Raw genomic sequence first — 27,186 nt, 5'->3', positions numbered from 1 at the left:
AGGGTAACACACCTGTCAGTATAAGATAAATAGGGTAACACGCCTGTCAATACTGTATAAGATAAATAGGGTAACACACCTGTCAATATAAGATAAATAGGGTAACACGCCTGTCAATATAAGATAAATAGGGTAACACACCTGTCAATATAAGATAAATAGGGTAACACGCCTGTCAGTATAAGATAAATAGGGTAACATGCCTGTCAATATAAGATAAATAGGGTAACACACCTGTCAATATAAGATAAATAGGGTAACACACCTGTCAATATAAAATAAATAGGGTAACACGCCTGTCAATATAAGATAAATAGGGTAACACACCTGTCAATATAAAATAAATAGGGTAACACACCTGTCAGTATAAGATAATATAGGGTAACACACCTGTCAATATAAAATAAATAGGGTAACACGCCTGTCAATATAAGATAAATAGGGTAACACACCTGTCAATATAAGATAAATAGGGTAACACGCCTGTCAGTATAAGATAAATAGGGTAACATGCCTGTCAATATAAGATAAATAGGGTAACACACCTGTCAATATAAGATAAATAGGGTAACACACCTGTCAATATAAAATAAATAGGGTAACACGCCTGTCAATATAAGATAAATAGGGTAACACACCTGTCAATATAAAATAAATAGGGTAACACACCTGTCAGTATAAGATAATATAGGGTAACACACCTGTCAATATAAAATAAATAGGGTAACACACCTGTCAGTATAACATAAATAGGGTAACGACAACACAAGACAAGATTGAAGAACATCAATTTAACCCCAGGTATGATAAATATTCATTTTGATTAATAATTAATCAAATTCATTTTTGTCTCAAATATTAGGCATAAACTATATATCTCACCTTTCTCTCTTTTTAAGCAAACAAACAAAAAATGTACCCAAAAACAACCAAACCAACTTCAATGTTAATGAGTAGGTAGTTTGGCATCACCCTATACAGACACATACAAAGGAGTGTTATCTATAAAACTTACTGTGAAGATGAGAGGTGCTGAGCAGAAAAATTCCAGGATAAACTTTGTCTGCATCATTGTGTCAAATCTGGACTGGTTTCCCTGTAAAATCCACTGGTGTTAGTTTATATAAACAAGTACCATATGGTACAGTTTAATCTTACTAGGATATGACTGAATATCTTTCTACAGTATGTATTCTTGTCTGTAAAACCAAAGTTTCCAAATTAACTCAAAGACTGAGGGGCCATTTAACTCAAAGACAGAGGGACCATTTAACTCAAAGACAGAGGGACCATTTAACTCAAAGACAGAGGAGAGAGGCCATTTAAATAAAAGACTGAGGGGCCATTTAACTCAAAGACAGAAGGACCATTCAACTCAAAGACAGAGGGGCCATTTAATTCAATGACAGAGGAGAGAGGCCATTTAAATAAAAGACTGGGTGGGGGGGGTATAACTCAAAGACTGAGGGGGGAGGGGGCATATAACTCAAAGACTGGGGGCCTGTAACTCAAAGATTGGAGGGGCCATTTAAATCAAAAGACTAGGGGACAGGGGTGTGTGGTCATATAACTCAAAGACTGGGGCATATAACTCAAAGACTAGGGGGCATATAACTAAAAGACTTTGGGGGTATAACTCAAAGACTGGGGGGCATATAACTCAAAGACTGGGGGGGGGGGGGGGGCATATAACTCAAAGAATGAGGGTCATATAACTCAAAGACTGGGGGGCATATAACTCAAAGACTAGGGGGCATATAACTCAAAGACTAGGGGGCATATAACTCAAAGACTGGGGGGGGCATATAACTCAAAGAATGAGGGTCATATAACTCAAAGACTGGGGGGCATATAACTCAAAGACTAGGGGGCATATAACTCAAAGACTAGGGGGCATATAACTCAAAGACTGGGGGGGGGGCATATAATTCAAAGAATGAGGGTCATATAACTCAAAGACTGGGGGGCATATAACTCAAAGACTGGGGCATATAACTCAAAGACTAGGGGGCATATAACTCAAAGACTGGGGGGGCATATAACTCAAAAGACTGGGGGGCATATAACTCAAAGACTGGGGGGCATATAACTCAAAGACTGTGGGGTATATAACTTATAGAATGAGGGTCATATAAATCAAAGACTTGAGGGGTCATTTAACTCAAAAGACTGGGGACAAGGTGGGTGCATATAAGACTGGGGACAAGGTGGGTGCATATAACTCAAAGAATGAGGAGTTATATAACTTTTTGTATTTTTCAGGAACTGTACGCGAGTCTTTATTCCTAGTCTCATGCACTTAACTCATGCTAACTATCTAATCAGAACTACGACACTCAGATAAATCATTACTGATCATGCTCTAGAATATGCCAATGACCCAACATTCACAAATCATGACCATGTTTATGGATGTACATGTGTATATAGGAAATTTCTCTTTAAAATAATTCCTGTTGTTTTTAACTTTTCACAAGAACCTTAGACCTTAATGAAGCTTTGTCTATAAAAGGAAATTGTGTTCTGAGCAAATCTAAATTTCTAAATCCCAAAACTGAACTAAGGTTCCAAGCTGAGGATTGTGTGTCCTACAGATCTAAGTTTACCTTAACAATGTTAATACTGCCGGGTCCATCAACAATAGTTTTATTTTACCCCTTAACAATGTTAATACTGCCGGGTCCATCAACAATAGTTTTATTTTACCCCTAAACAATGTTAATACTGCCGGGTCCATCAACAATAGTTTTATTTTACCCCTTAACAATGTTAATACTGCCGGGTCCATCAACAATAGTTTTATTTTACCCCTTAACAATGTTAATACTGCCGGGTCCATCAACAATAGTTTTATTTTACCCCTTAACAATGTTAATACTGCCGGGTCCATCAACAATAGTTTTATTTTACCCCTTAACAATGTTAATACTGCCGGGTCCATCAACAATAGTTTTATTTTACCCCTTAACAATGTTAATACTGCCGGGTCCATCAACAATAGTTTTATTTTACCCCTTAACAATGTTAATACTGCCGGGTCCATCAACAATAGTTTTATTTTACCCCTTAACAATGTTAATACTGCCGGGTCCATCAACAATAGTTTTATTTTACCCCTTAACAATGTTAATACTGCCGGGTCCATCAACAATAGTTTTATTTTACCCCTTAACAATGTTAATACTGCCGGGTCCATCAACAATAGTTTTATTTTACTGAGTAGACATTGGTGTTCATGGTTGCATATATCAGCTATCTGCAATAAATGCACTAACACTATGAGGGTCCATATTGCTTGTTTAGATTATGATTATTTCACAAATTTGAAAAATATAATTGAGCTAAGCACCGAAAATTGAAGACAACAGAGGTAATTAAACTCAAAAGGCAACAAATCATAAAAAAACAGGATAACAAAATTATAATTCTCCAAAGTTAGTGGGACACCATGCGATTCTTTATTTTCCAGCTTTAAGGAAAAAAACATATACAGTGTATAATCTCACCTTTGCTATAGCAATAAATATCAAAGCCTTTATAAAACTGGCCATGGACAGTACGACCTGTACAATCCACAGGGGTAGGGGCCGATCCACCCAGATTATCACATGCCTGTTAACACACAGTCACAATACAAATAATACAAGAGGCTTAATGGGCCTGTATCACTCACTTGGGATACATTATACTTCAATGAATATCCCAGAAACAAACATATACCAGCCACATATCTGGATTTCAGTTTTGTTTTTTTAAAGTTGACCGCTACAGCCTTGAGTAAAAGGATTGAAGGTCATTTCTTTTTGTAAAATTTAATTGGGTCATCCCAGGGACTAACCGTCAATATATTTTGATTCCAGGTCTTTAGATTTTCAACACTTTGTTAGCTAGGCTCCATCCCAAACTTCCCAGTCATATACAATGATTAACTCTAGGCCTTTTGGGGTTTTTGAAAAGAAGTTATTTATAGGGAAAAGTTTATGCTGGCAGACGACGGACAAGACACCACAGCATAACCTCGCTTGGTTTTTAAACAAGGGCCTGGTGAGTTAAAAAACAAAATAAAATGTAAGGTATACACAACACATAATAGTAAAACTTAAACGTGAGGTTGTATACAAAATCATAGGATATATATATATAGTGTACAACATCACAAAACACTACACACAATATCACAGAATCAAAACATAAGGTGTTCATCATCACAAAACACTATCTGACAGAATCAAAACATAAGATGATCACCATACTAAATAAGGATGTATAATAAATCTACTATCACACCCCACACAATGACAGTAATGGCATTTTTATAACATGAAATGTTTGTACAGGTGTATATACTCTCCTTAGTGAAGTTATCAAGTGTATAACTATCTATATGATGTAATTTATCTTCAATATATTAGGAAATAGAGTATAATCTAAGTCTGTAGTGTTACCAACCGAAAAGTATACACTGTCTAATACTTAGTGGATAAACATTTCATGTTATAAAATCAGAAAGAAAATAAATCAAGTCTTGAGTGAACGGAGGGATACTAGAAGTATAGATTCATAGATCTATAAACTGCTATATAATTCATAGATTTATAAACCATACTTTGAAAGTATTACATAGTTTAAAGATTAAAAAACATATAATTTATAGGTTTGTAAACTTGGATATAAGTGATAATTTATTTATAATGAATTATATTATTCATAGATTGACATCCGTTATATAATTTAGATTTATAATTTGTAAACCATCATATAATTTATTGATTTACAACCATTTTAATTGATTAATAATTGTTAGATATATAAAACCTTTGATAATCGTACATTTATAGATCACAAATTAACAGCTATTCAAACAACATCTGTGTATATGATACAGTCAACTAAACACACTGCTTTAATTAGTGTAGTACATGCTGCCAGAGAAAGAATTCAGGTAACATCTGGGAAAATAATGTTTTTAAAAATACTTTCAAAGCTATGAGGCATGTTGGAGAATTAAAAGAAAAATCCCTGGAATTGGCATGGTAAAGACAGATGCCAGTTGGCACATACTGTACATGTTTACAAACGGACAAACATCCTACGACTGTATGTATACCAGTTGATAGCCGATGAGGAGTGAACCATGCCGTCGTCGTTATTTGTAGTGAGGAGCTCAGGAAGGGTGTTGTTGACACAAGCCTCACCTCCACTGTAACAACAAAACGCTTCATTGATGAATTGATGTCAATTTTTTTAGTTTCATTAGGGTATGAAAAGAAAGTGTGGTTGTAGTGTGGTCGTAGATATAAGTTATACGTACCAGTGATATGTAGTGTGAGGTCGTAGATAGAAGTTATACGTACCAGTGATATGTAGTGTGAGGTCGTAGATAGAAGTTATACGTACCAGTGATATGTAGTGTGAGGTCGTAGATAGAAGTTATACGTACCAGTGATATGTAGTGTGGTCGTAGATAGAAGTTATACGTACCAGTGATATGTAGTGTGAGGTCGTAGATAGAAGTTATACGTACCAGTGATATGTAGTGTGGTCGTAGATAGAAGTTATACGTACCAGTGATATGTAGTGTGTGGTCGTAGATATAAGTTATATGTACCAGTGATATGTAGTGTGTGGTCGTAGATAGAAGTTATACGTACCAGTGATATGTAGTGTGGTCACAGATAGAAGTTATACGTACCAGTGATATGTAGTGTGAGGTCGTAGATAGAAGTTATACGTACCAGTGATATGTAGTGTGGTCACAGATAGAAGTTATACGTACCAGTGATATGTAGTGTGGTCGTAGATAGAAGTTATACGTACCAGTGATATGTAGTGTGGTCGTAGATAGAAGTTATACGTACCAGTGATATGTAGTGTGGTCGTAGACAGAAGTTATACGTACCAGTGATATGTAGTGTGAGGTCGTAGATAGAAGTTATACGTACCAGTGATATGTAGTGTGGTCGTAGATAGAAGTTATACGTACCAGTGATATGTAGTGTGAGGTCGTAGATAGAAGTTATACGTACCAGTGATATGTAGTGTGAGGTCGTAGATAGAAGTTATACGTACCAGTGATATGTAGTGTGAGGTCGTAGATAGAAGTTATACGTACCAGTGATATGTAGTGTGGTCGTAGATAGAAGTTATACGTACCAGTGATATGTAGTGTGAGGTCGTAGATAGAAGTTATACGTACCAGTGATATGTAGTGTGGTCGTAGATAGAAGTTATACGTACCAGTGATATGTAGTGTGTGGTCGTAGATATAAGTTATATGTACCAGTGATATGTAGTGTGTGGTCGTAGATAGAAGTTATACGTACCAGTGATATGTAGTGTGGTCACAGATAGAAGTTATACGTACCAGTGATATGTAGTGTGAGGTCGTAGATAGAAGTTATACGTACCAGTGATATGTAGTGTGGTCACAGATAGAAGTTATACCTACCAGTGATATGTACTGTGGTCGTAGATAGAAGTTATACGTACCAGTGATATGTAGTGTGGTCGTAGATAGAAGTTATACGTACCAGTGATATGTAGTGTGGTCGTAGATAGAAGTTATACGTACCAGTGATATGTAGTGTGAGGTCGTAGATAGAAGTTATACGTACCAGTGATATGTAGTGTGGGTCGTAGATAGAAGTTATACGTACCAGTGATATGTAGTATGTGGTCGTAGATAGAAGTTATACGTACCAGTGATATGTAGTGTGAGGTCGTAGATAGAAGTTATACGTACCAGTGATATGTAGTGTGGTCGTAGATAGAAGTTATACGTACCAGTGATATGTAGTGTGAGGTCGTAGATAGAAGTTATACGTACCAGTGATATGTAGTGTGGTCGTAGATAGAAGTTATACGTACCAGTGATATGTAGTGTGGTCGTAGATAGAAGTTATACGTACCAGTGATATGTAGTGTGAGGTCGTAGATAGAAGTTATACGTACCAGTGATATGTAGTGTGAGGTCGTAGATAGAAGTTATACGTACCAGTGATATGTAGTGTGAGGTCGTAGATAGAAGTTATACGTACCAGTGATATGTAGTGTGGTCGTAGATAGAAGTTATACGTACCAGTGATATGTAGTGTGAGGTCGTAGATAGAAGTTATACGTACCAGTGATATGTAGTGTGTGGTCGTAGATAGAAGTTATACGTACCAGTGATATGTAGTGTGAGGTCGTAGATAGAAGTTATACGTACCAGTGATATGTAGTGTGGTCGTAGATAGAAGTTATACGTACCAGTGATATGTAGTGTGTGGTCGTAGATAGAAGTTATACGTACCAGTGATATGTAGTGTGAGGTCGTAGATAGAAGTTATACGTACCAGTGATATGTAGTGTGAGGTCGTAGATAGAAGTTATACGTACCAGTGATATGTAGTGTGTGGTCGTAGATAGAAGTTATACGTACCAGTGATATGTAGTGTGGTCGTAGATATAAGTTATACGTACCAGTGATATGTAGTGTGTGGTCGTATAGAGAAGTTATACGTACCAGTGATATGTAGTGTGGTCGTAGATAGAAGTTATACGTACCAGTGATATGTAGTGTGAGGTCGTAGATAGAAGTTATACGTACCAGTGATATGTAGTGTGTGGTCGTAGATAGAAGTTATACGTACCAGTGATATGTAGTATGTGGTCGTAGATAGAAGTTATACGTACCAGTGATATGTAGTGTGGTCATAGATAGAAGTTATACGTACCAGTGATATGTAGTGTGTGGTCGTAGATAGAAGTTATACGTACCAGTGATATGTAGTGTGGTCGTAGATAGAAGTTATACGTACCAGTGATATGTAGTGTGGTCGTAGATATAAGTTATACGTACCAGTGATATGTAGTGTGTGGTCGTAGATAGAAGTTATACGTACCAGTGATATGTAGTGTGTGGTCGTAGATAGAAGTTATACGTACCAGTGATATGTAGTGTGGGGCGTAGATAGAAGTTATACGTACCAGTGATATGTAGTGTGGTCGTAGATAGAAGTTATACGTACCAGTGATATGTAGTGTGAGGTCGTAGATAGAAGTTATACGTACCAGTGATATGTAGTGTGAGGTCGTAGATAGAAGTTATACGTACCAGTGATATGTAGTGTGGTCGTAGATAGAAGTTATACGTACCAGTGATATGTAGTGTGAGGTCGTAGATAGAAGTTATACGTACCAGTGATATGTAGTGTGTGGTCGTAGATAGAAGTTATACGTACCAGTGATATGTAGTGTGAGGTCGTAGATAGAAGTTATACGTACCAGTGATATGTAGTGTGGTCGTAGATAGAAGTTATACGTACCAGTGATATGTAGTGTGTGGTCGTAGATAGAAGTTATACGTACCAGTGATATGTAGTGTGAGGTCGTAGATAGAAGTTATACGTACCAGTGTTATGTAGTGTGAGGTCGTAGATAGAAGTTATACGTACCAGTGATATGTAGTGTGTGGTCGTAGATAGAAGTTATACGTACCAGTGATATGTAGTGTGGTCGTAGATATAAGTTATACGTACCAGTGATATGTAGTGTGTGGTCGTATAGAGAAGTTATACGTACCAGTGATATGTAGTGTGGTCGTAGATAGAAGTTATACGTACCAGTGATATGTAGTGTGAGGTCGTAGATAGAAGTTATACGTACCAGTGATATGTAGTGTGTGGTCGTAGATAGAAGTTATACGTACCAGTGATATGTAGTATGTGGTCGTAGATAGAAGTTATACGTACCAGTGATATGTAGTGTGGTCATAGATAGAAGTTATACGTACCAGTGATATGTAGTGTGTGGTCGTAGATAGAAGTTATACGTACCAGTGATATGTAGTGTGGTCATAGATAGAAGTTATACGTACCAGTGATATGTAGTGTGGTCGTAGATATAAGTTATATGTACCAGTGATATGTAGTGTGTGGTCGTAGATAGAAGTTATACGTACCAGTGATATGTAGTGTGTGGTCGTAGATAGAAGTTATACGTACCAGTGATATGTAGTGTGGTCGTAGATAGAAGTTATACGTACCAGTGATATGTAGTGTGGTCGTAGATAGAAGTTATACGTACCAGTGATATGTAGTGTGGTCATAGATAGAAGTTATACGTACCAGTGATATGTAGTGTGTGGTCGTAGATAGAAGTTATACGTACCAGTGATATGTAGTGTGAGGTCGTAGATAGAAGTTATACGTACCAGTGATATGTAGTGTGAGGTCATAGATAGAAGTTATACGTACCAGTGATATGTAGTGTGTGGTCATAGATAGAAGTTATACGTACCAGTGATATGTAGTGTGGTCATAGATAGAAGTTATACGTACCAGTGATATGTAGTGTGAGGTCGTAGATAGAAGTTATACGTACCAGTGATATGTAGTGTGTGGTCGTAGATAGAAGTTATACATACCAGTGATATGTAGTGTGTGGTCGTAGATAGAAGTTATACGTACCAGTGATATGTAGTGTGAGGTCGTAGATAGAAGTTATACGTACCAGTGATATGTAGTATGTGGTCGTAGATATAAGTTATACGTACCAGTGATATGTAGTGTGTGGTCGTAGATAGAAGTTATACGTACCAGTGATATGTAGTGTGAGGTCGTAGATAGAAGTTATACCTACCAGTGATATGTAGTGTGTGGTCGTAGATAGAAGTTATACGTACCAGTGATATGTAGTGTGGTCGTAGATAGAAGTTATACGTACCAGTGATATGTAGTGTGAGGTCGTAGATAGAAGTTATACGTACCAGTGATATGTAGTGTGAGGTCGTAGATAGAAGTTATACGTACCAGTGATATGTAGTGTGGTCGTAGATAGAAGTTATACGTACCAGTGATATGTAGTGTGTGGTCGTATAGAGAAGTTATACGTACCAGTGATATGTAGTGCGGTCGTAGATAGAAGTTATACGTACCAGTGATATGTAGTGTGTGGTCGTAGATATAAGTTATACGTACCAGTGATATGTAGTGTGAGGTCGTAGATAGAAGTTATACGTACCAGTGATATGTAGTGTGGTCGTAGATAGAAGTTATACGTACCAGTGATATGTAGTGTGGTCGTAGATAGAAGTTATACGTACCAGTGATATGTAGTGAGGTCGTAGATATAAGTTATACGTACCAGTGATATGTAGTGTCGTAGATATAAGTTATATGTACCAGTGATATGTAGTGTGAGGTCGTATATAGAAGTTATACGTACCAGTGATATGTAGTGTGGTCAAAGATAGAAGTTATACGTACCAGTGATATGTAGTATGGTCGTAGATAGAAGTTATACGTACCAGTGATATGTAGTGTGTGGTCGTAGATAGAAGTTATACGTACCAGTGATATGTAGTGTGGTCGTAGATAGAAGTTATACGTACCAGTGATATGTAGTGTGAGGTCGTAGATAGAAGTTATACGTACCAGTGATATGTAGTGTGTGGTCGTAGATAGAAGTTATACCTACCAGTGATATGTAGTGAGGTCGTAGATAGAAGTTATATGTACCAGTGATATGTAGTGTGGTCGTAGATAGAAGTTATACGTACCAGTGATATGTAATGTGAGGTCGTAGATAGAAGTTATACGTCCCAGTGATATGTAATGTGTGGTCGTAGATAGAAGTTATACGTACCAGTGATATGTAGTGTGTGGTCGTAGATAGAAGTTATACGTACCAGTGATATGTAATGTGTGGTCGTAGATAGAAGTTCTATGTACCAGTGATATGTAGTGTGTGGTCGTAGATAGAAGTTATACGTACCAGGGATATGTAGTATGGTCGTAGATAGAAGTTATACGTACCAGTGATATGTAGTGTGGTCGTAGATAGAAGTTATACGTACCAGTGATATGTAGTGTGGTCGTAGATAGAAGTTATACGTACCAGTGATATGTAGTGTGTGGTCGTAGATAGAAGTTATACGTACCAGTGATATGTAGTGTGGTCGTAGATAGAAGTTATACGTACCAGTGATATGTAGTGTCGTAGATAGAAGTTATACGTACCAGTGATATGTAATGTGTGGTCGTAGATAGAAGTTATACGTACCAGTGATATGTAGTGTGGTCGTAGATAGAAGTTATACGTACCAGTGATATGTAGTGTGGTCGTAGATAGAAGTTATACGTACCAGTGATATGTAATGTGTGCTCGTAGATAGAAGTTATAAGTACCAGTGATATGTAGTGTGAGGTCGTAGATACAAGTTATATGTACCAGTGATATGTAGTGTGAGGTCGTAGATAGAAGTTATACGTACCAGTGATATGTAGTGTGGTCGTAGATAGAAGTTATACGTACCAGTGATATGTAATGTGTGCTCGTAGATAGAAGTTATAAGTACCAGTGATATGTAGTGTGAGGTCGTAGATAGAAGTTATATGTACCAGTGATATGTAGTGTGGTCGTAGATAGAAGTTATACGTACCAGTGATATGTAGTGTGAGGTCGTAGATAGAAGTTATACATACCAGTGATATGTAGTGTCGTAGATAGAAGTTATACGTACCAGTGATATGTAGTGTGAGGTCGTAGATAGAAGTTATACGTACCAGTGATATGTAGTGTGAGGTCGTAGATAGAAGTTATACGTACCAGTGATATGTAGTGTGTGGTCGTAGATAGAAGTTATACGTACCAGTGATATGTAGTGTGAGGTCGTAGATAGAAGTTATACGTACCAGTGATATGTAGTGGTCGTAGATAGAAGTTATACGTACCAGTGATATGTAGTGTGAGGTCGTAGATAGAAGTTATACGTACCAGTGATATGTAGTGTGAGGTCGTAGATAGAAGTTATACGTACCAGTGATATGTAGTGTGTGGTCGTAGATAGAAGTTATACGTACCAGTGATATGTAGTGTGAGGTCGTAGATAGAAGTTATACGTACCAGTGATATGTAGTGTGTGGTCGTAGATAGAAGTTATACGTACCAGTGATATGTAGTGTGAGGTCGTAGATAGAAGTTATACGTACCAGTGATATGTAGTGTGAGGTCGTAGATAGAAGTTATACGTACCAGTGATATGTAGTGTGAGGTCGTAGATATAAGTTATACGTACCAGTGATATGTAGTGTGAGGTCGTAGATAGAAGTTATACGTACCAGTGATATGTAGTGTGTGGTCGTAGATATAAGTTATACGTACCAGTGATATGTAGTGTCGTAGATATAAGTTATATGTACCAGTGATATGTAGTGTGAGGTCGTATATAGAAGTTATACGTACCAGTGATATGTAGTGTGGTCAAAGATAGAAGTTATACGTACCAGTGATATGTAGTATGGTCGTAGATAGAAGTTATACGTACCAGTGATATGTAGTGTGTGGTCGTAGATAGAAGTTATACGTACCAGTGATATGTAGTGTGGTCGTAGATAGAAGTTATACGTACCAGTGATATGTAGTGTGAGGTCGTAGATAGAAGTTATACGTACCAGTGATATGTAGTGTGTGGTCGTAGATAGAAGTTATACCTACCAGTGATATGTAGTGTGAGGTCGTAGATAGAAGTTATATGTACCAGTGATATGTAGTGTGAGGTCGTAGATAGAAGTTATACGTACCAGTGATATGTAGTGTGGTCGTAGATAGAAGTTATACGTACCAGTGATATGTAATGTGTGCTCGTAGATAGAAGTTATAAGTACCAGTGATATGTAGTGTGAGGTCGTAGATAGAAGTTATATGTACCAGTGATATGTAGTGTGGTCGTAGATAGAAGTTATACGTACCAGTGATATGTAGTGTGAGGTCGTAGATAGAAGTTATACATACCAGTGATATGTAGTGTCGTAGATAGAAGTTATACGTACCAGTGATATGTAGTGTGAGGTCGTAGATAGAAGTTATACGTACCAGTGATATGTAGTGTGAGGTCGTAGATAGAAGTTATACGTACCAGTGATATGTAGTGTGTGGTCGTAGATAGAAGTTATACGTACCAGTGATATGTAGTGTGAGGTCGTAGATAGAAGTTATACGTACCAGTGATATGTAGTGTCGTAGATAGAAGTTATACGTACCAGTGATATGTAGTGTGAGGTCGTAGATAGAAGTTATACGTACCAGTGATATGTAGTGTGAGGTCGTAGATAGAAGTTATACGTACCAGTGATATGTAGTGTGTGGTCGTAGATAGAAGTTATACGTACCAGTGATATGTAGTGTGAGGTCGTAGATAGAAGTTATACGTACCAGTGATATGTAGTGTGTGGTCGTAGATAGAAGTTATACGTACCAGTGATATGTAGTGTGAGGTCGTAGATAGAAGTTATACGTACCAGTGATATGTAGTGTGAGGTCGTAGATAGAAGTTATACGTACCAGTGATATGTAGTGTGAGGTCGTAGATAGAAGTTATACGTACCAGTGATATGTAGTGTGAGGTCGTAGATAGAAGTTATACGTACCAGTGATATGTAGTGTGTGGTCGTAGATAGAAGTTATACGTACCAGTGATATGTAGTGTGGTCGTAGATAGAAGTTATACGTACCAGTGATATGTAGTGTGGTCGTAGATAGAAGTTATACATACCAGTGATATGTAGTGTGGTCGTAGATAGAAGTTATACGTACCAGTGATATGTAGTGTGAGGTCGTAGATAGAAGTTATACATACCAGTGATATGTAGTGTGGTCATAGATAGAAGTTATACGTACCAGTGATATGTAGTGTGGTCGTAGATAGAAGTTATACGTACCAGTGATATGTAGTGTGAGGTCGTAGATAGAAGTTATACGTACCAGTGATATGTAGTGTGAGGTCGTAGATAGAAGTTATACGTACCAGTGATATGTAGTGTGTGGTCGTAGATAGAAGTTATACGTACCAGTGATATGTAGTGTGGTCGTAGATAGAAGTTATACGTACCAGTGATATGTAGTGTGGTCGTAGATAGAAGTTATACGTACCAGTGATATGTAGTGTGGGTCGTAGATAGAAGTTATACGTACCAGTGATATGTAGTGTGTGGTCGTAGATAGAAGTTATACGTACCAGTGATATGTAGTGTGAGGTCGTAGATAGAAGTTATACGTACCAGTGATATGTAGTGTGGTCGTAGATAGAAGTTATACGTACCAGTGATATGTAGTGTGTGGTCGTAGATAGAAGTTATACGTACCAGTGATATGTAGTGTGAGGTCGTAGATAGAAGTTATACGTACCAGTGATATGTAGTGTGAGGTCGTAGATAGAAGTTATACGTACCAGTGATATGTAGTGTGAGGTCGTAGATAGAAGTTATACGTACCAGTGATATGTAGTGTGTGGTCGTAGATAGAAGTTATACGTACCAGTGATATGTAGTGTGGTCGTCTAGTTGAACCCGAAGAAAGTAGAGAATACACATCACACTCTTTGTTGTTATGTCAAATATAGTACTGATCACCCCTGTGGGAAAAGAACAAAAAATCTTAAAATAATGACATTCATATAGTAAACAGCTAGCTAGGCTATTTATCTTGATTGATCTTGATTTTAAGTCAAAACGTTAACTCCAACTGATTCTTACCTTCATTGAATTTAAATCAATCAAAAGCATTATAAATTCACATCGCATTGCACAGTATTTCCAAAAGCAAAAGATAAGTGTAGTGTCCCACTCTCTCCTATGTACAAGCTTTAGCCAATTAAGTATCGATCATATAAGACAGGCTCAACTCTAACATAAAGTTGATTTCTGTATCGTTAAACATCAGTAAAATAAATTCATGTTTGTCACTGTTGTACCTGTGTAAATATAAATTCAGTACTTCCAACGAAAATTGCTAGAAAGTTGTGTAAACAAGTCGGTCAACAGTCAAACTGTTGACTGACTAGCAGCATGGAACATCCAAAGGTGGCCAAGCATTCAAATGATCATAAGTATATATACGATGAATTGTCTTTCCAATTGGCATCATGGAAAACAATTGATAGGGTGCTCCAGGATGGTTTGATGATATATCAGTCGAGAGGTGATGGCTTTATCTGATTATTTTGGGTCATTCAGGTAAAACAGTTGTTTCATGCCTTTAATATCAGACAATTTAACAGTCAAAACTATCTCGCTGGGGTGTTGGATCCAATTAACCCTCATTAAATGTTTCCCAAGGCCACAATATGCATACCACGTTATTTTAGAACTGGAAAATGTCTGTAGTTTTGGTGAGATGATGATACTTTATAACCTTACATGTACCCCTCTTAGTTTTGGTGAGATGATGATACTTTATATAGTTTTGGTGAGATGATGATACTTTATATAGTTTTGGTGGAGTGACAACACTTTATATAGTTTTGGTGAGATGACGATACTTTATATAGTTTCGGTGAGATGACAATACTTTATATAGTTTTGGTGGAGTGACAATACTTTATATAGTTTTGGTGGAGTGACAATACTTTATATAGTTTTGGTGAGATGACAATACTTTATATAGTTTTGGTGGAGTGACAATACTTTCTATAGTTTTGGTGAGATGATGATACTTTATATAGTTTCGGTGAGATGACAATACTTTATATAGTTTTGGTGGAGTGACAATACTTTATATAGTTTTGGTGAGATGACAATACTTTATATAGTTTTGGTGAGATGACAATACTTTATATAGTTTTGGTGAGATGATGATACTTTATATAGTTTTGGTGAGATGATGATACTTTATATAGTTTTGGTGAGATGACAATACTTTATATAGTTTTGGTGAGATGACAATACTTTATATAGTTTTGGTGGAGTGACAATACTTTATATAGTTTTGGTGAGATGATGATACTTTATATAGTTTTGGTGAGATGACGATACTTTATATAGTTTTGGTGGAGTGACAATACTTTATATAGTTTTGGTGAGATGATGATACTTTATATAGTTTTGGTGAGATGATGATACTTTATATAGTTTTGGTGAGATGACAATACTTTATATAGTTTCGGTGAGATGAATGATACTTACTGGCTTTGGAGTTCCGGATGATGCTCTTCCGTAGTCGTCCGCGGAAAGACGCCTCATGACTGAGGTCTTTGACGGGAGACGAGCTGGAAATCACAAGTGATATTTAAAAATAATACGTCTCCAACTTAACAAGTAATAATTCTAGGAGCTGAAATTCAAATAAAAACCAAAAATATGAAATGTTTTAACTTATAAGCTTAATTTCCATCAAACAAATTGTTGAATATCTACATAAGATATTTCATATCATATATATAGTTTTATAAACAGTGTGCAATCTTTCTGCCAGAAGTAAAAAATGTTGCAGATGTTTCTGAAGTGTATGCATGGTTTAAGTACAAACTAGAATTTCACCCCAGTCCTCATCTTATCCAGCATCCTGATATATATGTCACAAGAACAACTCCCAATTACATAAAGTACCAGTCACAGCTCTAGTTTGTCTGTCTCACCTCAAAATTCATACTTGAATGAACAGACTCTAAACATTTAACTTGTTATCACGTACATTTAAACGAAACTCGCATCAAGTCACACATATTAATAAACTAAGTATATAATAATTATATCTCCATGAAGCAAAAATGTTTTTGCTCTGTATTTGAATCAAGAAGGCGAGAATATTCTTCAAATGCTTTTATGGGATTCAAAATGGCATCCTACGACATTATACGAATAGTCAAAAACCTTCAGAAAAGTTAAAAAAAATGTTTACCTTAGGCTTATAACTAAGCTAACAATCTTGACTGGAGACGTCTACACTAGTTTTATCAGATGAACATGCATGAACACAGATGTTTAAGAAATTGTATAAGTGGCCTGATCAGTCTGACTTATAAAGTAGATAGCCATTAAGTATATAAAGTGTATTTAATTCATTAATTATATATATTAGGTAATCACAACAAATCCTTGAAACAAACAAAATCAAACATGATGAAATCCATTTGAAAGTCAACACAAATGGTGCTATTTTTTTCAACTAATGAAGAATAAAGAAATTAAATAACATACCTTTATATTGAATAGAATTGATATCAAAAACTGTATTTATCAACAAATTATTAAAAATTATCCTTTGAAGACAAACTGCTCTGACTCATGAGATTATTATATTGTAGTATCATTAGTTTTATGTAACCAAGTTTTCACTATAATTGTTTTATATGCTGCTTAACTAATTAGCTCTTGAAACTAAATTGGCTGATGAAGGTCAATGGTCGAAAGTAGATCTCAGTGACATTTTCCTTGTAGGCAAAATATGATTTCTTAGAAGAGTATAGATACTGGTACCAATATACATGTCATACTTGATACTAAACAAAACAGCGGCAAAGAAGGACTGTATGACAAAATTCATGAACATACAATTGGATACATACAAACAGAGATATCATGTCAATGGATTCTTAAATAAATTGCAAAACCAAGAATGAAACACTGACAATACACATATATATACCAAACAAAACAGAAATTATGAAAATGATCAGAAAAAAAATAAACTTCACTACTGAAATGATTAAAAGTTGTTAATTAAAATCATAAGAAAAATTCAAACTACAACCAAAATAAAAAGATAACAAATATATAAAATACTCAATACATTATGATACTGGAAATAAAAATAAGTTTTTATAATAGAAGACCAGAAAAACTAAACTGTTACTGATGAAAGAGGCCCAGGGGACCTGCATCACTCACCTGGCCAGATGTTTCAGTGATCTTGGCAAAAACATTTTACGTTACATTAAAGTTATTTTTGCTGTATCTTCCAATTATAGTTTAAACCAAATATGGACCAAATTCTGTCATTCCTCAAGAAGGAAGAGGGATTTTGTTTTTCGTTATAATGGGCCCCCCACCCCCTTTCCGGACCAATTGGGACCCACATCTGTTTATACTATATTAGATCTCTTTTGCCCAATACTGCTTCAGACTGAACTTCATGAAAATTAATTCAATCATTCAGGATAAGTAGGGATAGACCCCACCCGCAGGAGGATCAGAGTCACCATTTATGCAAAATCTGTTCCCCTTCCCCCAAGGATCTTTCTGACCAAACTGACTGGTAGCAATTTCTTTAAGCAAATTTAACAACAATGGACGGATGGATATCAGACAACGAATGCCTTGCCCAGGCCAGGTGAGCTAATAATGAAGACAATGTAGTTATTAAAATCCTCAGAAAGATTGAAATACCAACACGAAAAAATATATTATTCAGATACCCAGTACAATAATACAAAAAATACAAATACTACATCTACTGAAATAAAACAAGTTATTATAATAGATGTCATCGAAAAATTTAAACTTCTACTAATCATATCATCAAGAGAAATCAAGATAATTCAGAAAATTAAAACTGCTCCCATGAAATCATCTGAGAACTATAAACATAATCTGAAATTACAAGATAATTTTTACAAATAATGATTGCATACAGAATAACATATATACTAATTATTTCATTAGTTATAACAGTATTTGTAGGTTTGATATTTCAATGTAATATATCATCCAAACCCCAGTGTGGAAATTTAAACTCTTTACATTGACGTTCAAGGTAACTGGTGTTATAAGACACTGTAAAGATTTTTTTTCTAATTTATTTTAAGGAAATATTCAAACTATGGACTCCAACACCTACTCAGAACTAGTCAGTATCAACTTCCTTCATAGAGACAGTATAATAAATTAGGTCAGGAAACAGAAACGTGTCAATACTCGATAGTAAAGGACGACTACTTAAGTTACAGAAGGACAGAAATGTGTCAATACTCGATAGTAAAGGACGACTACTTAAGTTACAGAAGGACAGAAATAGTGTACTGTCTATTCAGATTTTGTGCACAACATTTATTTGCCTTTCTGAAAGGTTTATTAAAAGAAGTTGAAAATACTCATTAATAACTTCAGTGTTAATGTTCTTTTTGTATCGATCACGAGGATTAGTCCAGCAAATTATGAGTGTTCAAATCCAGTCAGTTTAAATTAAGTGGAAAGGCTTGGTAAGATGTTACTTAATAATGTGAGTGGCTTGGCCTTGGTATTGATTTCACCCAAAGCTTATATTATAACTAATGAGGCAATCCAGGAAAAGAGGAAATTCCTCCATACTTTCATGTGGAAAACAAAACAATGTTCAAAATATGCTGGCAACAATCATTTACAGAGTACTGTAAGGTAAATCTTAGACTCTAGTTTCTGAAATGACGTTCAGTATGTATTTGTCCAGTGCATATTTGTCCAGTGTGTATTTGTCCAGTGTATATTTGTCCAGTGTATATTTGTCCAGTATGTATTTGTCCAGTATGTATTTGTCCAGTGTGTATTTGTACAGTGTGTATCTATCCAGTGTGTATTTGTCAAGTGTGTATCTATCCAGTATGTATTTGTCCAGTGTGTATTTGTCCAGTGTGTATTTGTCAAGTGTGTATTTGTCCAGTGTGTATTTGACCAGTGTGTATTTGTCCCGTGTGTATTTGTCCAGTGTGTATTTGTCAAGTGTGTATTTGTCCAGTGTATATTTGTCCAGTATGTATTTGTCCAGTGTATATTTGTCCAGTGTATATTTGTACAGTGTGTATTTGTACAGTGTGTATTTGTACAGTGTATATTTGTCCAGTGTATATTTGTACAGTGTATATTTGTACAGTGTATATTTGTACAGTGTATATTTGTCCAGTGTGTATTTGTACAGTGTATATTTGTCCAGTGTATATTTGTCAAGTGTGTATTTGTCAAGTGTGTATTTGTCCAGTGTGTATTTGACCAGTGTGTATTTGTACAGTGTATATTTGTCCAGTGTATATTTGTACAGTGTATATTTGTACAGTGTATATTTGTCCAGTGTGTATTTGTCAAGTGTGTATTTGTCCAGTGTGTATTTGACCAGTGTGTATTTGTCCAGTGTATATTTGTCCAGTGTGTATTTGTCCAGTGTATATTTGTCCAGTGTATATTTGTCCAGTGTGTATTTGTCCAGTGTATATATGTCCAGTGTATATTTGTCCAGTGTGTATTTGTCCAGTGTGTATTTGTACAGTATGTATTTGTACAGTGTGTATTTGTACAGTGTGTATTTGTACAGTGTGTATTTGTCCAGTGTGTATCTGTCCAGTGTGTATTTGTCCAGTGTGTATTTGTCCAGTGTGTATTTGTCCAGTGTGTATCTGTCCAGTGTGTATTTGTCCAGTGTATATTTGTACAGTGTATATTTATCCAGTGTGTATTTGTCAAGTGTATATTTGTCCAGTATGTATTTGTCCAGTGTATATTTGTGTAGTGTATATTTGTACAGTGTATATTTGTCCAGTATGTATTTGTCCAGTGTGTATGTGTCCAGTGTGTATTTGTCCAGTGTGTATTTGTCCAGAGTGTATTTGTCCAGAGTGTATTTGTCCAGTGTGTATTTGTCCAGTGTGTATGTGTCCAGTGTGTATTTGTCCAGTGTGTATTTGTCCAGTGTGTATTTGTCCAGTGTATATTTGTACAGTGTATATTTGTCCAGTGTGTATTTGTCCAGTGTGTATTTGTACAGTGTATGTTTGATCAGTGTGTGTTTCAATCTACATACTGAAGGAATGGAAGCTATACTTACAAGTTAACCACCATAAGTAAGAGCTTCCTCAGTTTAATTCAAATGTTAAAAGTAACAATTCAATTCTCAGTGTATCCAGGTATACCTCATACCAATGTTCTACCTTATCAAATAATTAAATCACTTCAAATCTTTTATGATGTATGCAGTAATTACTATTGTGCATGAGATTGTATTATGTAATATCGTAATGTCAAATGATTGGCAAAATAAACACCAGCACCAGATGACAAAGTAATGGTTACTTCAACCACACTTAATTATCTTTAATTTTATAACAATGCACAAAGTCATAGGCCTCTTGTACTGAGCCTAAACTGTCCTTGGTAGGGAAGATTTGCATTCATTGTATTTATAACATCAAGGTCTCTAAACTTTCAAGTTTACCCAACAAAATGTTAATATCACAGGAAGTTATATGTTTAATATCTTTCTTTGACAAATTGCTCAGAAGGCAGTTATTTTCATATAAACTAATTAGTTAGTGTTAAGTTTAGAGAATTAATTGGAGATCACACAGGAAGGAAACACAATTGTTTACCCATGTACCGGAGAGTCTACAGCGATCGAGCCCGACTGACGAACTCGACGGTAGCTAGATCTCGAACCTCTTCGCTTCCTGAAAGTGAGCATTTGGTCTAATGGTTTACACACGAAGATAAAAACACCCGAAACATGAGTCTATATATATAATAGCAATAATCAACAGAACATAACCACACACTGACTGTCTGAATCATTGGAATAAAACATTCCTCGTCAGATTGATACTACTACGTGTATCAAGCTGTAAAGTATTTTGTACGACAACTTTGTACTTTTATGATTTTTTATCATCATATTGGATACAGTGGAAATGCTTATGAAAGGCAGTACAACATAAAATACAGCAGCAAAGTGTATAAGCATGGGAAATTACATAAGCAGTGATGACAAAAATCAAACTGAAGGTCAACAGAATTCTGGTATCGGTGACCTTAACCGAATTAAAATCTGAGCCTATGTACCTTTGAAGCTTCGACAAATCATGTCCTTAAATGTATGACTAGATTTAAACAGTGTTAAAGGATAACATGTACCTAGCTATTGCATATTTAAGTGACCTATTACTTTGACTTTCAAGGTCATGGACCATCATGCCAAAATTGGAACTTGTCCATGGCTTTAAAAACAAATTTAATTAATTTGTTTAGTTTCTGAGCTGCATTTATCAACTCTGATATAGGTTACTGAGTGACAAAGACGTCTGGGGAGGTAAAACTCCATCTTAATGATTTAACAGTGTGATGTATAATGTGACAATATTGAAGGTTTGACCAAAGCAGAAGTACTTGTGTTAAAATCTGTTAGTCAAAAATACCACAAGAGTGCTGACAAAAAGTGTGAAGGTAATTAGTTAAAGCTTTTGGTAATAGTGACCTTGACCTTGAACTGATATCACATTCAACATTCAAACCTGCATAAGTTAAATCTATGCTTCATCCAAATACGTCACCACTAGACTGACAACATTAACACTGGGAGACACGAATGTACTAGTTTTTTCATATTTTCTACTAATTCTGAAATTTTCACCAATTTTACCCCAAAAGAACTAATTTAACCCAACACAGTCCATTTTTTCAGCAACATATCTAATTATGAATTTTTATTGCTAATTTTCGACGATCAAAGCTAGTTCTGTGAATCATGTCCAATTTAACGTGACTACCGTCTAATTCTACCGAGATATCTAGAAATCATGAATTTTACAAGTTTGATGATACGATTCTATCTTTAGTAATATTGACTTTGTCCTTTGACTCACCATGCTGAATTTAAACTTAAAGATTTTCCAATTAATGCAAATATACATATGAATTAAGTTTCCTAAAATATCAGTACCTGAAATTAACTAGAGAGCTCGAGATGACAATAGATACAGAAACATTGCTAACAATAGAGAAATGTATTTCACATTTTCATAAATATCTAAAAAATAAATGTTAACTATATTGTAGTCGTTTCTTCCAACAACAAGTTAATTGATGTAGGTTTAGAATAGTTTATATTTTTTCTTCAAAAGTATGACAGTTAAAAGGATTTTTAAGATTATAAATATGTCTTTAAGTGCTTTTAACAGATATTACATGGGGCTTACATCAATCTGTCCATTGTAAATAAAAACAAATACACTGCCCAAAAAGGATAAAAGTTTTCTTCATCAAGGCTAGCCAAATATGCTACTTGTATGTATACCAAAAAAATAAAATTACATTTTAGACCAATATGCATCTTATTTGTAACCTTCACATTTTGCATTATATTAAATGCATTAATATACAAGAGGCCCATGGGCCTTAACGGTCATCTGACTCAAAATTAAAGACCCTTATACTATTGTAGTATGCATTCTCTGTAGAGAGTAAAGTGGCACTGTTGGCCATGGCGGCCATCTTGGATTTCTGACCGACCTGAAAAATAACAACACTTGGTCAAGACCATCTCAGGATCATTTCTGGTAAGTTAGTCACTGATGGACTTTGAGAAGAAGTTTTAAATAGGTGTTGTTAAAGAAGAACCATGATTGCACAATCATGTTACAAAATGGCCACTGTGGCTGCCATGTCAAAGTTTTTACGAGGCCGAAAAATAAAAACACTTTGTTGGCTCTCCTTCCTTAACATCCACACCAATTTCCAGCTCAATGGCACCAGTGGAACTGGGGAAGAAGTTTAAAATGTGTTTTTCAAGATGGCTGCCATGGTGGCCATCTTGGATTTCTGACTGCCCCGATAAATAACACTTGGCCAGGACCATCTCAGGATCATTTCCGGTACGTAAGAGCAGAATCACACTGGTGGAATTTGAGAAGAAGTTTTAAATAGGTGTAGTTAAGGAAGAACCATGATTGTGCAATCATGTTACAAAATAGCCACCATGGCTGCCATGTTGAAGTTTTTATGGGGGCCGAAAAATAACAACACTTTGTTGCCTCTCCTTCCTTAACATCCTCACCAATTTCCAGTTCAATGGCACCAGTGGAACTGGAGAAGAAGTTTAAAATGTGTTTTTCAAGATGGCTGCCATGGCGGCCATCTTGGATTTCTGACCGACCTGAAAAATAGCAACACTTGGTCAGGACCATCTCAGGATCATTTCTGGTAAGTTAGAGCTGAATCCCACTGATGGTATTCGAGAAGAAGTTTGAAATATGTGTTGTTCAGAAAAACCATGATTGCGCAATCATGTTACAAAATGGCTGCCGTGGCTGCCATGTCAAAGTTTTTACGAAGCGGAAAAATAACAACACTTTATTGACTCTCCCTCCTTAACATCCTCACCAACTTCCAGCTCAATCGCACCAGTGGAACTGGAGAAGAAGTTTAAAATGTGTTTTTCAAGATGGTTGCCATGGCGGCCATCTTGGATTTCTGACTGACCTGAAAAATAGCAACACTTGGTCAGGACCATCTCAGGATCATTTCTGGTAAGTTAGAGCTGAATCCCACTGATGGTATTCGAGAAGAAGTTTGAAATATGTGTTGTTCAGAAAAACCATGATTGCGCAATCATGTTACAAAATGGCTGCCGTGGCTGCCATGTCAAAGTTTTTACGAAGCGGAAAAATAACAACACTTTATTGACTCTCCCTCCTTAACATCCTCACCAACTTCCAGCTCAATCGCACCAGTGGAACTGGAGAAGAAGTTTAAAATGTGTTTTTCAAGATGGTTGCCATGGCGGCCATCTTGGATTTCTGACTGACCTGAAAAATAACAACACTTGGTCAGGACCATCTCAGGATCATTTTTGGTAAGTAAGAACTGAATCCCACTATTGGAATTTGAGAAGAAGTTTCAAATAGGTGTTGTTCAGAAGAACCGTGATTGCGCAATCATGTTACAAAATGGCCGACGTGGCTGCCATGTCAAAGTTTTTACGAAGCCGAAAAATAACAACACTTTGTTGGCTCTCCCTCCTTAACATCCTAAACAATTTCCAACTCAATGGCACCAGTGGAACTGGAGAAGAAGTTTAAAATGTGTTTTTCAAGATGGTTGCCATGGCGGCCATCTTGAATATCTGACCGACCTGAAAAATAACAACACTTGGTCGGGATCATCTCAGGATCATTTCAGGCAAGTTTCAGCTCAATAGCACTGGTGGAACTCGAGAAGAAGTTTCAAATGTGTTTTCAAAATGGCGGCTGTGGCGGCCATCTTGGATTTCAGACCGACCCGAAAAATAACAACACTTGGTCGGGACCATCCCAGCATCATTTCAGGCAAGTTTCAGCTCAATCCCACTGGTGGAACTTGAGAAGAAGTTTGAAATGTGAAAAGTTTACGCACGGCGGACGGCGAACGGCGGACGGCGCACGACGACGGACAAAACATGATGACTATAGGTCATCCTGACCCTTCGGGTCAGATGACCTAAAAATTCAACTACATCATCAGTGAATCAAAAGAAACTGTAATATGAACTTTGGAAGGTAATTAAATGGAAATGAAAGTGATAGGTTAATTGTCATATCCGATAGGTTCAAGTCCCAATATGACAGGTGTAAACACACTCACCAGATAAAGAATTATTTCATTCAAAAAAGAATTAGCAGGTACAGAATCAATTTTACTGAAAAGTTTAATGAAATTCAGGAAAAACAAATCTACACATTTAAATATGATATACAAAGGAGGAAACCCCAATCACATATATAATGGAACTGTAGGCCTATACATATCTCTTTATAAAACCGTCATATATAATGGAACTGTAGGCCTATACATATCTCTTATAAAACCGTCATATATAATGGAACTGTAGGGCTATACATATCTCTTATAAAACCATCATATATAATGGAACTGTAGGCCTATACATATCTCTTATAAAACCGTCATATATAATGGAACTGTAGGCCTATACATATCTCTTATAAAACCGTCATATATAATGGAACTGTAGGGCTATACATATCTCTTATAAAACCGTCATATATAATGGAACTGTAGGCCTATACATATCTCTTTATAAAACCGTCATATATAATGGAACTGTAGGCCTATACATATCTCTTATAAAACCGTCATATATAATGGAACTGTAGGCCTATACATATCTCTTATAAAACCGTCATATATAATGGAACTGTAGGCCTATACATATCTCTTATAAAACCGTCATATATAATGGAACTGTAGGCCTATACATATCTCTTTATAAAACCGTCATATATAATGGAACTGTAGGCCTACATATCTCTTATAAAACCGTCATATATAATGGAACTGTAGGCCTATACATATCTCTTATAAAACCGTCATATATAATGGAACTGTAGGCCTATACATATCTCTTTATAAAACCGTCATATATAATGGAACTGTATAGGCCTACATATCTCTTTATAAAACCGTCATATATAATGGAACTGTAGGCCTATACATATCTCTTATAAAACCGTCATATATAATGGAACTGTAGGCCTATACATATCTCTTATAAAACCGTCATATATAATGGAACTGTAGGCCTATACATATCTCTTATAAAACCGTCATATATAATGGAACTGTAGGCCTATACATATCTCTTATAAAACCGTCATATATAATGGAACTGTAGGCCTATACATATCTCTTTATAAAACCGTCATATATAATGGAACTGTAGGCCTATACATATCTCTTTATAAAACCGTCATATATAATGGAACTGTAGGCCTACATATCTCTTATAAAACCGTCATATATAATGGAACTGTAGGCCTACATATCTCTTATAAAACCGTCATATATAATGGAACTGTAGGCCTATACATATCTCTTTATAAAACCGTCATATATAATGGAACTGTAGGCCTATACATATCTCTTATAAAACCGTCATATATAATGGAACTGTAGGCCTATACATATCTCTTTATAAAACCGTCATATATAATGGAACTGTAGGCCTACATATCTCTTTATAAAACCGTCATATATAATGGAACTGTAGGCCTATACATATCTCTTATAAAACCGTCATATATAATGGAACTGTAGGCCTATACATATCTCTTTATAAAACCGTCATATATAATGGAACTGTAGGCCTATACATATCTCTTATAAAACCGTCATATATAATGGAACTGTAGGCCTATACATATCTCTTTATAAAACCGTCATATATAATGGAACTTTAGGCCTATACGTATCTCTTATAAAACTGTAACAGTTCCCCATACGATCAATTCATATTTAAATCCTTTTACATTCAAGGAAAACATAACGGTATGTAACATCTAACTGGTGTTTCTATATTAAAGTGAGAGAAGGAAATATTCTTTACCATTCATTGTCGTCCGAATCATCCGAGTCGTACATCCATTTCAGGTCAATGCCGTCGCACACGTCCTTCCTGCCTGACGCCATGTCCTCCTGTTGGTATATATAGAAACATTAAGGGTTTACTTATAGTTTATCATCAGTGTCACCAAACTCAAGTCAATTCTTTTATTTGGTTGGGCTAAATTTACAGCTCACATCCACATACATGAAGCTGTACAGGTGGAATACAGGACAGTCTGCAATTAATCAATGCAATAAGGAATGGACAGTGAGCAAATCACTATTTAGTAACGTAATAACAAGAGGCCCAGGGGCCTTA

At 35.9% G+C, this 27,186-nt stretch overlaps 1 protein-coding gene across 2 annotated transcripts in view; it reads right to left on the bottom strand.

Annotated features, from left to right (window-relative positions):
• The window catches only part of LOC117316194 (potassium channel subfamily T member 2-like), an 88,807-nt gene extending 61,850 nt beyond the window's left edge, over positions 1–26,957 (bottom strand). The window contains exons 1-7 of one of the 2 annotated variants that reach the window (XM_033870711.1): positions 26,869–26,957; positions 21,089–21,166; positions 15,942–16,024; positions 14,296–14,392; positions 5,108–5,200; positions 3,507–3,612; positions 1,016–1,096 (exon numbers count right to left, since the gene is read on the bottom strand). In XM_033870711.1, coding sequence (XP_033726602.1) covers positions 1,016–1,096; positions 3,507–3,612; positions 5,108–5,200; positions 14,296–14,392; positions 15,942–16,024; positions 21,089–21,166; positions 26,869–26,951 — 621 coding nt within the window. In that variant the 5' untranslated portion in view covers positions 26,952–26,957. The remainder of the gene's footprint in view (positions 1–1,015; positions 1,097–3,506; positions 3,613–5,107; positions 5,201–14,295; positions 14,393–15,941; positions 16,025–21,088; positions 21,167–26,868) is intronic. The other variant, XM_033870712.1, reaches the window with a different exon arrangement.
• Positions 26,958–27,186: the final 229 nt, after the last annotated feature.

The sequence above is a fragment of the Pecten maximus genome, chromosome 18 (assembly GCF_902652985.1).
Source record: "Pecten maximus chromosome 18, xPecMax1.1, whole genome shotgun sequence".
In the NCBI taxonomy this organism is placed as follows: Eukaryota; Metazoa; Mollusca; class Bivalvia; order Pectinida; family Pectinidae; genus Pecten; species Pecten maximus.
The sequence above is the reverse complement of the archived record's forward strand: the minus strand, read 5'-3'. Positions and strand labels throughout refer to the sequence as shown.